The 13639-nt window shown below is 32.9% G+C and overlaps 5 protein-coding genes across 6 annotated transcripts; 4 read left to right on the plus strand and 1 right to left on the minus strand.

The window, feature by feature from the left end:
* Positions 1 to 941: 941 nt before the first annotated feature.
* Positions 942 to 3389, plus strand: LOC106614931 (RUS family member 1). 2 transcript variants are annotated; one of them, XM_014230880.3, is made up of 8 exons: positions 942 to 1454; positions 1510 to 1692; positions 1800 to 2099; positions 2196 to 2346; positions 2400 to 2556; positions 2614 to 2947; positions 3012 to 3082; positions 3141 to 3389. In XM_014230880.3, the coding sequence occupies exons 1-7, from the start codon at positions 1388 to 1390 to the stop codon at positions 3071 to 3073; spliced, it is 1254 nt and encodes a 417-aa protein (XP_014086355.1). In that variant the 5' UTR covers positions 942 to 1387; the 3' UTR covers positions 3074 to 3082; positions 3141 to 3389. The 2 variants fall into 2 exon arrangements, with proteins under 2 accessions (XP_014086355.1, XP_069962990.1); XM_070106889.1 differs by having other exon boundaries at positions 943 to 1259; positions 1385 to 1454; positions 3012 to 3389.
* A 632-nt stretch (positions 3390 to 4021) lies between these two features.
* Positions 4022 to 4973, plus strand: LOC106614944 (RWD domain-containing protein 4). The gene is made up of 3 exons (XM_014230894.3): positions 4022 to 4254; positions 4321 to 4430; positions 4483 to 4973. Exons 1-3 carry the CDS (start codon positions 4147 to 4149, stop codon positions 4922 to 4924), a joined length of 660 nt encoding a protein of 219 aa, XP_014086369.1. The 5' UTR covers positions 4022 to 4146; the 3' UTR covers positions 4925 to 4973.
* A 693-nt stretch (positions 4974 to 5666) lies between these two features.
* Positions 5667 to 6562, plus strand: Rrp40 (exosome complex component Rrp40). Its single transcript, XM_014231041.3, has 2 exons — positions 5667 to 5772; positions 5853 to 6562. Exon 2 carries the CDS (start codon positions 5864 to 5866, stop codon positions 6551 to 6553), a length of 690 nt encoding a protein of 229 aa, XP_014086516.2. The 5' UTR covers positions 5667 to 5772; positions 5853 to 5863; the 3' UTR covers positions 6554 to 6562.
* A 49-nt stretch (positions 6563 to 6611) lies between these two features.
* Positions 6612 to 7651, minus strand: LOC106615024 (rRNA-processing protein UTP23 homolog). The gene is made up of 3 exons (XM_014231040.3): positions 7423 to 7651; positions 7165 to 7365; positions 6612 to 7100 (listed from the first exon to the last, which is right to left on the minus strand). Exons 1-3 carry the CDS (start codon positions 7540 to 7542, stop codon positions 6690 to 6692), a joined length of 732 nt encoding a protein of 243 aa, XP_014086515.1. The 5' UTR covers positions 7543 to 7651; the 3' UTR covers positions 6612 to 6689.
* Positions 7652 to 9061: 1410 nt separating this feature from the next.
* On the plus strand, positions 9062 to 10327 carry LOC106615023 (dehydrogenase/reductase SDR family member 7). Its single transcript, XM_014231039.3, has one exon. It carries the CDS (start codon positions 9167 to 9169, stop codon positions 10130 to 10132), a length of 966 nt encoding a protein of 321 aa, XP_014086514.1. The 5' UTR covers positions 9062 to 9166; the 3' UTR covers positions 10133 to 10327.
* Positions 10328 to 13639: the final 3312 nt, after the last annotated feature.

Below are 13639 nucleotides of genomic sequence, written 5' to 3' on the forward strand. Positions count from 1 at the left end.
CATTTTTGAGCAGCTAACATTTGCGCCTTCTTTGTTCATTGACATTCTCTGTTGTCAATTGCAGAGAACGTAGAAATAAAAAAATCTACGTTCTCTGAACCTTCCTATTTCATACGTTCTCTGGCTTTACTGCTAAATTGATTATTTTTGTGGTTTCCTTCGTAATAAGTCGGCATTTTATTCTTTTTAAACTTTTTTATAGCAACTAGTAACTAGTCAATTAAGTGATTTACAAACAGTAAAACCATTAAGAGAAACATAATATTTCATGCTAAGTTTATTGAATGAAATTTTGTTTAAAAATGTGTACCTAAGTATATATTTGTACATCAATAACAAACGACGTCAAAATAATGGACGCAGGCATAACTAGATAAATATTTTTATCGTTTGTTTTAAAATGATAAAATTCATGTAATTTGCAACATTCCCAGAAAATACCGTATATATGTAGGTAAAATTTGGCGCCTCTATTGGTAATGCGGAAATTTTCTACCGCATGGGGAATGTACATATCATATGCGTATAAATAACATTTCCTCGAATTGTATTGTGGCATAGATATTATTTTAAAATGATAGAATTCGAGAAACACTGTTCTACGATCCAATAATTGCTGAGTTGTTCAAATATAGAGGTTAGAGTTAGATGGGGGATGATGGAAGAGTTCCCTTTCAGAGTGATCTAGTTTGTTGTGTCATAATGCAGGGAAAACGTTCCCAGCTCCTTTATGACGTGGTATTATAAGAGAACATGTTCTCTGGTATTATTTCATTTTCGAAGTTGCCATTTTTCGATGTTCCCTTATATGAACGAACATTTTTGAGCAGCTAACATTTGCGCCTTCTTTGTTCATTGACATTCTCTGTTGTCAATTGCAGAGAACGTAGAAATAAAAAAATCTACGTTCTCTGAACCTTCCTATTTCATACGTTCTCTGGCTTTACTGCTAAATTGATTATTTTTGTGGTTTCCTTCGTAATAAGTCGGCATTTTATTCTTTTTAAACTTTTTTATAGCAACTAGTAACTAGTCAATTAAGTGATTTACAAACAGTAAAACCATTAAGAGAAACATAATATTTCATGCTAAGTTTATTGAATGAAATTTTGTTTAAAAATGTGTACCTAAGTATATATTTGTACATCAATAACAAACGACGTCAAAATAATGGACGCAGGCATAACTAGATAAATATTTTTATCGTTTGTTTTAAAATGATAAAATTCATGTAATTTGCAACATTCCCAGAAAATACCGTAAGCAAAAAACAATTTTTATTAAAAGACAAAGGACTAAAATCATTTGAGTTGAGAATTGAATTTTTTAAACAAGTGAAATACTCTTACATTGTATTGAAAACTTAAGACTCTTCAAATTAAAGAAAATGAAGGTGCACTTTCGTGAACAATATGGTACTAAAGGAGAGGAGGTTCTCTATATAACACCAGCAGGTAGCTTTATACGTATTCACTGAGATTTTTACTTTTCTTATTTATACTTTTATAGATCAAAATAACATTGTTCGCGTACCTTTGCGCAGCGATAAATTGGGAATACAGGAGAAATTTTTTCTTTTCCGGATACTCCAAAAAATTTTCTTACCAAAAGGCTATCCTGATAGCGTCAGCGAAGATTACGCATCATATCAAGTATGGGATACTATACAGGCATTTTGCAGCACCATATGTGGTTAGTAATTTTACTCGATTATCACAATTCTCTTGCCTAGTTAATTCTAAGGGATTTGTATTTTAATCCAGCTAAAAACTACCATTTTTATTGTTATTTATTTACAGGTACACTTTGCACACACGCCATTCTCAAAGGAATAGGTGTGGGGAATGATAATATAACAGCTTATTCAGCTACAGTCACTTGGATTCTTAAGGACGGTAGTGGACACTTGGGTCGTATCTTATTCTCATGGTGGAAGGGCTCGCAGCTAGATATCGATTCAAAAAAATGGCGCCTAAGAGCAGATTTTCTGAACGATTTAGCAATGGGTATTGAGATATATGTGCTTCCAAAGTACCAATTTTTCAGTACGCATTTATTGTGTGTCACAACTGTACTAAAAGCTATTGTGGGTGTTGCAGGTTGGTATTTGCATCTTGTTCCAAATGTTATCTATCATTGTATTCAGAAAATAAATATTTATATGATTAATAAAAATATGTTCCACTTAATTTTAGGCGGTGCAACTCGAGCGGCACTTACGCAACATCATGCGATTCGGGGTAACTTAGCTGATGTAGCTTCGAAAGACAGTTCGCAAGAGACGTTCGTAAACTTGATAGCTTCATTCATAGGTCTTTATTTGTTAACGCTTATTAAAAGTCAAAGGTAAACTGCTATATATTACGGTCTTTAGTATTGACTAATACTTAATATTTCAGTATATTGTACACCGTTTTTATATTTATTATCATAACTCATCTTTACGCAAACTTAAAAGCAGTCAAAGCTGTCTGCTTACGTACATTCAACGAGTCACGTTATTTAATTGCTTTGGAAGAGTATTTCCGATCTGGGCGAATGTTAACACCTCAACAGGTTGTATGATGTTACTATATATGTATATATATATATATATAAACAAATTTCTTTTAGGTTAATAAAATGGAGCGGGTTACTATAGGACAAACAGTTTCTGTGTCTCTAAATATTTATATAGGCTTATCAATCAGAGCTCTCATCGTTGAATATAAAACGACTCACGCGGTTGAAAACATAATTTCGTCTTTCGATCCACACGAACGTTTTATTATTGCTGAAAGTAATAAAAACATAGGTGTGTATTTGCATTTTGATGCACGGCCCCAAGATGTCCTAAAAGCATATTTCTTCGCCGTATCCTATTTGCAAGATCGTAATCAAACCAAAGACAAATATTGGGAGATTCAGTCCAAATGGCAAGAGTTTGTAGCGTTGGCACAAAAAGAGGGTAAGCAATAATACGTACATACACATATACACAGTATATTAAATATGATTAAATTCTTGTTCAGGCTGGATTACTACTCAGCATTTACTAATGGTGGACGAATATCGATTGGACTGGAAAGCATAAAAAAACATAGTACATTAAGGATTCAAATATCTATAAATTGAAGAATTCAAAATTTTAAGTTTTGTAGGTCAATCTCTTACACGATCCCAAGCAGAATCTTCAGTTTTCGCGTACTATTCAAAATCTTATTTCAAAATATAATATTATCAAAAGGAGTGTCACTTTATTTTATAAAAGCCGTGTTGTGCTGATATATTTGATATTAGAATTTAAGAAAGTGATATCCACATATCTTGTAAAAACTAAAACAAGCACTATAAATAAAGAAAAGAAAATATTTGTACAAATATTTTAACACAAGAGTGAAAATAATCCATTTCATTGCGTAGTATGTTGATAATCATTCTATAATACCATATTCATTTAAAAACTATTGTTTCTTGCACTTTTTTATGTGTTTTTAATATTAAATCAGAAACCGTATGCCCCTATATCCAGCAAAGCTTGAAGGAATTGCGTCACGCTCGGAGAAATCGAAAAAAATGTTTTTTAAATTTTAAACAAATTCCGGTTTTTGATGTCTGTTTGGATTGTTTCATAGGGCAATGCAAAGAGGTGGTTAGAGTTATGCGGGGCTCATTGCTCGCAGAACATGTGTTTGGTATGTCGGCGTGGATTCTGGATAAGTAGGAGTTAAGCTACAGTATTCAGAACGAAGTTACGGAAGGCTTATTCTAGATTCGCGAGTTATCAAAATTGACTCGGATTTTATCCGGCCAAGGACTGTTAATTCGGATCCCTGTTTGGATCGGCCAGTTGTAACAAAATCCACGGTAATGGAATAATCTCTTTTAACAATATATTTATAAATATTGGATATTAGTATGAATTAATTATACAAATGAAATGTAGAGCACAATAAACACCTTTCTAATCACAAAACACGTATTTTTCGTCTCATCTAGTTTTAAAAATCATAGTTTTATGATACTGTGGCAACCTCTTATAAATCTTTACATCTGTTTCTTCCAAATAATTGGTTATTTTCATGCTTTAATATTTTTAGGAATTTTTGAAAGATTTTCATAGTTTGTAGAGGAAACAATTCAAAAAAAATTTGGGTTAATGTTAATATGGCGGAAATTGAGGAACAACAGGCAGATGAACGAGAAGCGTTACTATCCATTTATGACGGTGATACAAACTTTAAGCAAATTGACGCGAACACTTTTCAATACAAGGTTTATTTTGATCTCAAATTAATTAATATTATTTTATTTATAATAATATTGTGATACCGATTTTAGTACGGCGAAGATGATCTTTACAAATCGTTTTTGGTAGAAATTCAGTGGACTCAAAACTATCCCAATGAAATTCCCAAAATAAATATGGATACGTTCTTCAACCGCAATTTGTAGGTAAATTGCCGAAAAAAATTTAGTTAATAATAAGAAAATATCTTGTAGAGTGCATGACGTCAAAACTAAAATAAAAAAAGTAATAACTGAAGAGGCAGAACAGTGGTTAGGATGTGGAATGACGTACACATTATTTGAATGCCTCAAGGATCAACAAGATGAACTTACTAGCGATCAGCCCGAACATGCAATAACGCAGTCAATTGATTTAGATAATATGGGAGTAAATGCATTAAAAATATCAGATAATATAGAAAGTAACAAAAAGAAGGAAGCAAAAAAAGAGCAATTAACGAAAGCTCAAAAACGTCGTCAATGGGAACGCACAGATCATAAGGGCGACAAGCCGCGAGGATGGGATTGGGTAGATATCGTTAAACATCTCTCACAAACAGGTGGTAAAGATAATGGAAACAATGTAAGCACCTCAGTCAGTAATAATGCAAGTATAAGTGCGGAGTGTCCGCTGTTGCAACCGCTTAATATATAGCATTGTGCAAATTTTAATTTTACATATTAAGTACTAAATGAAAAAGGTATTGCAGGTGTATTATTAATATTGATCTTGCAGATATTAGATGATATACCAATACTTTCCCTATTTACTTAAAACCAATGTCGTGAATATATTATGTAGTAGATTCTGAAAAGAAATTATCGCCCCTCAGTTGAAGTTACTGTCTACGATCCTGATAAATATGAGATCCATTGTTTCTCTCGGTTTTATATTATAAATTTGGTAGCACGTATTCCAAAATAATGGTGAATGGAAAACGCACTTGGTATGAAGTTATAAATAATTTTTTTCAATTGAGAATAAAGGTTTATACTTATAACATTTAAATTATATTCAGGTAAAATATAAAATATCTTAATTATTTTGGAATTTGCCAATAATGGTCGCTCCTTTAATAATATATATTAAAATAAACTAATTTTATTTTGAAAAAATACAAAAGTTTTACATATAATCAATATATTTTGGACAACTTTTTAATAAATTAAAAAAATTAGCAATATGCAACCATTTTCCGGTCATCTTGGCTGTCAATAGAAACTCAACCCTAGGCGGACTAGACGTTTCTCCATGGACACTTCTCAGCTTTGTTTACATCGTTCTGCTTATAGTTTCTCTACTACAATGGTATCAGTGTCGTTCACATTGTATAATTATTTGTGAGCTATTGGGATTTCCAATAATAATCATTTTCTAAAAGCAGCAGCAGGCCATTTGCAATATATCTCAATAAAATAATTTGCAAAATTTTATTGAATTAACATTTTATTTATTTATTTATATTTAAATTATACATAGGTGATTTTGGCCAACTAAATTAGGTATATTGTAATAGCTAATATTGATAATGGCAACTCTATTGTCTCACGTGTTCAATTTTACTAAATTTCCATACAAACAGGCATAACCAAAATGACAGAGATTGTTTTGCCGGGTGATCGGATTTTAGCTGCTGAAGAATTAGCTAGGAGTAAAAAAGTAATTTTAGGACCAGGGTTGCGACGAGAGAATGAACAAGTTATTGCTTGTAAACCGGGGAGACTTCATCACAAGGAGCCAAACACCTACTGGGTAGATAATCATCAGCAACGCTATGTGCCTGTAAAAGGCGAAGCAGTGATAGGCGTAGTGACAGCTAAAGCGGGAGATATATATCGAGTAGATATTGGAGCACATGATCAAGCTTCTTTGTCATATTTGGCTTTTGAGTCGGCTACAAAGAAAAATCGTCCTGACGTAAATCCTGGAGATATTCTTTATGGAAGACTGATTGTCGCCAGCCGCGATTTAGAACCAGAATTAGTATGTGTTAATTCGAGTGGAAAGAAAGGCAAACTAGGTGTGCTAACAGATGGTTTTGTCATGAATTGTAGTTTAAATTTAGCGCGCTTGATTCTACGTGAAAATTGTCCATTATTACGAGAGCTTACTAAAGAAATGCCATTTGAAATAGCTGTCGGACTAAATGGACGAATCTGGGTTAAAGCGAAAAGTCAACGAGAGACAATAGCTCTTGGAAATGCAATATTAGCAGCAGAAAACGCCTCTTACGAGGAAATGCCGAAGATTTGTGAGAACATTGGAAATATATTATTTTCCTAAATTTCAAAATGATTAGTTATTTCTTATTCCTTAAATTACAGTGAAATAATTAGAAAACTTTTTATATTTTGTCTGCATACGTAGGTTGATTTATTATACATTTATGAGTAGTGAGTGTATCTTATTGTTTATATATCTATGATGTTTTTATACGCTTACGTTTTTGTTTTTGCATGTGTTGTTTACTAGTTTCCCTCAATTTAGATTCTTTTGAAATGTCTGAGTTTGGTTTTCTAGCTTTTTGCTTTGCACTCTTTTTACATGAAAGTGGATTTGGATTTTTCGGTCCTTTTCGCTGTTTAATTTTATTATACAGTTTTTCATTTTGTAAAGTCTGTATTTGTTTTAAATGTTCAACATGCTTCTCTAAGCCACTGGTTAGACTTTTATGCGATTTTTTGGAAACATATTTTTTTGATGCTTCGGAAGGCTCTTCTAAAACAGGTGTAGCTTTGTGCAAATACAACAATATTCTACCGGGCACTTTTCTAAGGCTGTTTTGTAAACTACGATCCTGTGAGGCAACGACGTAACGTCCACATTTTGTCTGCAGGTTAATATTTGTTAAATCGTCTGCATTTATTTCAAATTTATTTTATTAAAAACCTTACCATGGACTTAATGCATTGTGAAGCTGGTACAGGTGCACCTTCGTGACCGCATTTGTGCACATGAAATTTCTTGACAATCATAGTAGCTCCAGCAAGCGGACTTCCCAGAGATTCTGCTTCTAGTATTACACATTGGGTAGTTACTAATTTTATAGTTGACTGAAAATATTTTTTTATTTGCTCCTCGATTATAACTTTATTCTGAAAATGGCAATACATAGTTGATGTAAATGGTTTACCATTAAATGGTGAACTTACTTGTAGAGCTATCTGACAGAAAGTGGCATCTACCAAAATCTGGTATGGTTCTCGATATTCAAAATTCGTGGCAAAAAAGTTTAACGTTTTATGAGCTTTTTTAAAACGTGCAATTTTCATTATTGCAAAATAATTACGACGACAAATAAATTATGAAGCAAAATGATAAAAAAAAACCGTTTGATGGACTTTTCCAATCTATCTACTTATTTCTAAATGTCAACTGAATGTCTGGTTTGCTCACAGCTGACATCACATGGACCTCGCATTATGGGAATTCATTAGACTACGATCATACAGCGAAACTTTTGATTCTTATGAGCATTTTCTCTTTAGATAGTGCATGTTATTGTGTGTGAATTCCCCATAAAAGGAGCCATACAAGTCATATATGTGCGTTCGATCGGTATGTGCCCAAGCTAGATTTATTCGTGTATGGGCTTGTGTGCATACGAATCCACGAGAATTATTAAACAAATTAAAAACGAAAGTATTGTGACGAACCAGGATAATAGAACATAATTGAATCGACGATAAATTGTTAGAATCAACTAGACAGCGAATTTGTAGTTGCCAGAAGGTTCTAGTGACGAAGTTTTGTTAAAGATCTACTATATAAGGGCTGCCGGATTGTGCAGCAGACACAGTTCTAGTTAGAGTGATGTGAGCAATTAAGATATAATTAAGAAGTCGTGAATTCGGATGACTAGTAACGCGTTAAGTGGTATAAGTGTATAGCTATAAAATTAAGACTTTTATTTAACAAACCAGTGATCCAACAAGGTAGGTAAGAGGTAGGTAAGAGTTAGAAGGTAGGCGATTTATCGGGAAATCCGTTAAAATTTGAACCCAAGTCTTTTTGTCTGATCACGAGCACTTTGTTGTTTTCCTTTCATTTCATTTGATTTCCAGTTGAAGCAACATAAGTTGCCGTGTTTGAACTCAATCTAGTACGTTGTACCCCCAGAATTTTCATATATATTTTCTACCAAAAAACGAAGATATCAGATACAATCGACATTTACTTTCTATACGATCGGAGTTTCCCATAATAAATTAAAAAATGGTAAACGTAGAATCGTGGTTTAGAATAATATATATATATTATTTATAACTTAGTGGATTGGTGTGATTATAATCATTGTTGTGCCTGAATTGTACGCCATTTTATTATATTTATTTCTATGTTATTCGATATATTCTTGAAAGTTTTCAATAATATAATCCTTTAAAAAATACCTTTTCAGAAAAGAAGTTATTATATTACACTCCTTTTATTCATATCACTGTGCACGAAAAACGTTGATTTCAATCAAGTGATTTCAGCTGTGTAAAATTCTTGGGAATCATATGAATTTTTAGGTACTTGTATGGCTGTACCATGGTCTGGGCAAGTGGCATGTCAATGATTGTAAATGAAAAACATTAATGATAAATGGTTTTAATTTAGCGACAGCGACAACTGCAAGTCTGCTGCCGTGAAAGCTTTCGCACAAAAATGTCACATTGTACAAGTAAGTTCCCCTGTACGAATGCTGTATAATTTTCCTCGTTTCTAGTTGCTTGTATTGAATCGCTTATCTTCTTTTGCGGGCTTTTGACAATTCCCACTCGTTCGCAATACTATCATTCTTTATGTAGAATAAACACATATATAATATACATACATACATATATTCAAGATTCTCCGACAAAGTCAAATAAAGGTATACAGCACTAGTTTAATCGGACATTTTTTACTAAGATGACATTTTTGGAGTTACTCTTCATACTTCTAATTGGTTACTTCTTTATTTATCTCCTTCTTTGGTTAATTTTGGATTGCAATGTCGAACTTTGGTACAATACATATTTTGGTTTACCTATTTCGTCAATGCGTGGTCAAGTTGTATGGGTAACGGGAGCTTCATCTGGTATTGGCAAAGCACTGGCCCTTATATTGGCTAAATATGGTGTGCGGTTGGTGATTTCTGCCAGACGAGAAAACTTGTTGGAATTACTAAAGAAAGATTGTCTGGAACATGCGAATGGTTTATTATCTGAAGATGACATACTTGTAATGCCGATGGATGTTTTGAACATTTCGAAACATGAAGACTACTTTGAGAGAGTGATAAAATACTTTGGCCGTTTAGATGTGTTAGTCAATAATGCTGGACGTTCACAACGAGCAAGCTGGGAAGAAATAAAAGTTCAAGTTGATAGAGACCTCTTCGAATTAGATGTATTTTCCGTAGTTAATCTTTCTCGAATTGCAGTGCGTTACTTTCTACAGCTACGCAATGTTCGAGGTCATATTGTCACAACATCGAGCATCGCTGGATTGTGTCCAGTGCCTTTTTCAGCTACATATTGCGCAGCAAAATCTGCTATTAATGCATACCTGAACGCTCTTCGACTTGAACAAAGTAGTATTGATGTCAGCATATTTTGCCCTGGTCCCATCGCTACAGATTTCCTCCAGGATGCATTTACCGCGAACCCAGAACAGACGTATGGAAAAAGCACAAAAGGTCAAAAACGAATGACAGTGGAAAGATGTGGCACATTGTTTGCTACAACGATTGCAAATAAATTAGATCTGTCGTGGTGTGGATTGTTTCCAGTAAATTTTTTGGCACATGCTACTCGTTATCCAGGACTAGCAAAAATAATTTCCAAACTAATGGGTAAAAGCACAATGAACAAAATACGTGAAGGGAAATTATAATTTTGTGCTTTTTAAAAGTCACAAGATGATGAAGCAATGTTGTTAAATTTAGAAAGCTAATCCATTAACGTTACTTATTGAACTAATTTTAATGATAAGAAAAAATTAGTCGTATCGCTGGAAATTATATATTTTTTGAATGTAAATACAAGTTTATTTTAATATTAATAATCACAAAAATCAAAGGAAAGGTAATTTCCAATCGTCTTAACTTGGATGCGTACTTGTGACAGAGGGTTGGCTCTGGGTCTCAGTGATTTCACAAATCGTTTGGGTAAAGTCAACAACAATTAGGGCGAAGTGGTGGTAGAGGTGATGTGCTTCTTGCGGAACCGGTGTGGAGGTTGTATCAGTGATTTGATTATTATTTTCTCAATTGTCATAGATAAGGGAGCGATGGAAGGATTGAGCTAGACAAAGATGAATGTATCCTCTTTTTCGTCATCTTTTCGTTCATCTTCAATATTTGTTCATCGCCTGCGGAAGTAAGTTCAATGAATTTTTGGCATTAATAAGCCACAGAGTCAATCAATGGTTACAATATTCTCACACCTGCCGGGTCTAATACTGGAATGTTATTTGCCGCTACCACAAAAAAGATCTCTATGGTTAAAAAAACAAAAAGGTAACCTATAGATCATATTAAAAATGTTAACTTTTATTAGTTTTTATAATTATTAAAAACTAAAACTCACCGATCCAAACAGGGTTAGAAAGAACAGCCCTTGGCCGGATAAAATCCGGGTCAATTCCGATAACTGTCGTGGGAATTGTTTTTATTAGTTTTTATAAGTATACTTAACGTACGGTTCGAATAAGCAAGCTATTAAGTAGTATGCAGTATAAGTATGGAGATGTACGTCAAATAAAGCAGCATGTCCGAAAATTGGGCAATAATAAAAATTCTGTTCAGAAAATTCTAATAAAAGTGCGGAAATGTTAAATTTAACGTTAAGAATAATACAATTTTAAACTATAGGTAAAACATAAGTTAATTAGCAGAGAGCACTACCATAGATTTCTGTTAAATTCTATGAAACTCTTACATATGTGTGACAGCATAGGGTTACTGGGCTACGTATGTATGGTATGTATGTATGTGTCAATTTGATCAGATACTCTGTACAATAGAATTGGAGATAATTTCGCAACTTGTAGCTAGTTCGTTATTTTAATGAAGTTGTAGGCAGTTTATTACTTTTTGTACAAAATTACATTACTCTAAGATTAACGGTCCACCTACTTCCATTTGAATACCATCTATCACAAAAATTTAGTAAAATATATAATAATAATAAAAATCCTCATATTCGGTATTTGGTAAGTGCTAAAGTAAGAATCTAGGCATAATTTCCAAATAATGTAGTTATATTCTCGATCTGTTTAGATAAAAACGGCAAAACTGATATTTAGTAGGTGCATATATTTGGTAGGATTTTTTCTTGCTTTAGAAGTACTACTATAAATATGATATACCATCTGCACAACAGTACCGTATTGGTTGTATCAATGAAAGAACGACGCAGTCGACAAGTACGCGACTGTAGTCAGGTAGACCCAATGGTGATCGCACGTACAACCGGTAGAAAATTAAATTATTTAATTTGTCTGGGATATTATTGCATCTTTTTTTGTTGCCGCTTTAAGAGCGGCTTATATTCTGTATATAGTGTGTACTTATGTATATGGGTGCTCTTATTCAATTGTGTGGACCAAGCCAAAAGATTACTGTTATTTTCTAATAATTCTTTGAAAAGTTAGGGAATGAAAATATTCTTTCGAAGTTTGGCTCATTTTTTAATACAAAGCTTTTTCAATTTGTATCGAAGTTACTATAATTAAAAGTATTCGTAACTACCACTGTATTTAGTCAGAACGTTTAAGTAAAACACATTTACATTTCTGCACTGAACGAAGAAATCCTAAAATATTTTAGTAACCCAAAATAGAGAACTGGTTGGAGAGTTTTAACTACTTCTTTTTGTTACGTTATTTGAGCTATAACCGATAAAATTTACGTGATATATATAATTAGTAAATATTTGAAAATAATTTTTTCGTACATATAATATATCGAATATATGTATGTACATATAGCAGTATACTTGTATAATGTATATGTACATATCTAACTCATAAATGTGGTGGTTTGACTAAATTGAAGAGGTTCAACAAATGTTCTTAATACTTTAATATTCAGTGAGATCAAAGTCTGTTCCAGTGGAACTGAAACGGTTTCGGATTTCTAATCTACAATCATCTGATTGGCTTTACAATTTTCTACAATTAGGAAATTTATACATTTTCTCTTGTGATATATGGTAAATGATGTTAAATTTAGCTAGTAGAAAAACCACACATCTATTATCTCCAATTATACAAACTGCAACTTCCGCCTTCTGCTAGAGTTCGGACAAAAAAAAAATTCTTCACAGACTAAACTATATACATATGTATGTGTATATGTACCTTATTGTGATATTAACCAGTTTTCGATTACCTTACAATCAGTGGGACCCAAAAACCCCACTGGGCGGCCATGCAAACAACTGGTATTTTTTAAATGTCCGACAAGTTTTCAATTGCAGTTTTCGGTATGGAATAGGATAACCTCGAGCTTGTTCGAAATAGCCAAAGGCATTTGGATGAATTATAGGAAACCCAACAGTTTTAGTCGACAAGTAAGAAATTAAGAAAAAGAAGGTTGCTAATACACTTTACGTTTCAGAATTTATATATGTATGTATGTGATGTTTTGCCACTAATTCGATATGTTCAGAATATTCAAGTTCTAAGCAAGTATTTCTTGACTAGCTTGACTTTTCGCTACAGAATGTGCACAGGTATGAGTCTATATGTGAATTCAAAACTAAAGTCCTTTCGAAATTACAAATCATATTATTTTACATCACTCCACGATTGCTCGATTGCTACGTTCATTGTTTCAACACAAAGAAGTAAACAACTTACAATTGACTTATAGCGTATCCTTTCGTGCAGTTAGGATTATAATTGAAAAACAAAATTATATACTCTTGCCTCAATGTTCTTTACTTACATATTTACACTTGGTGGGGATTATATGAACATATGTATCTTTACTTCGATTTGAGAAAGCATACTCTTATAGGTATACCCCCATGTGCACATATGTAAGTATGTATGTATACGAACTCGAGTAAGTTAGAAGACGCCTTTTGGCTGTACTGAATGTTCCTTAAATATATGTATGTAACTACAAAAACTAACCGGCGTTAAATATTTGGCTGTTTTGAATAATACATACATACTAGTACATATTGTATGTATGTACCTAAATTATATTACATACATACATACATGTTAATATTTTGAGCTACATTCGTAGATACTAATTGATTGTTGCACTATGCTCTTGTGGCTAAAAATTAAAGTTCTTGAGAATTCTAATGTTTTAGTGCTCAATATTGATATGGGCAACGTTTTGTACCAAAATTGAATGAGTCAGAGTAAACGCTGTGAGCACAG

The sequence above is a fragment of the Bactrocera oleae genome, chromosome 3 (genome assembly GCF_042242935.1).
Source record: "Bactrocera oleae isolate idBacOlea1 chromosome 3, idBacOlea1, whole genome shotgun sequence".
NCBI classification, from domain to species: domain Eukaryota; kingdom Metazoa; phylum Arthropoda; class Insecta; order Diptera; family Tephritidae; genus Bactrocera; species Bactrocera oleae.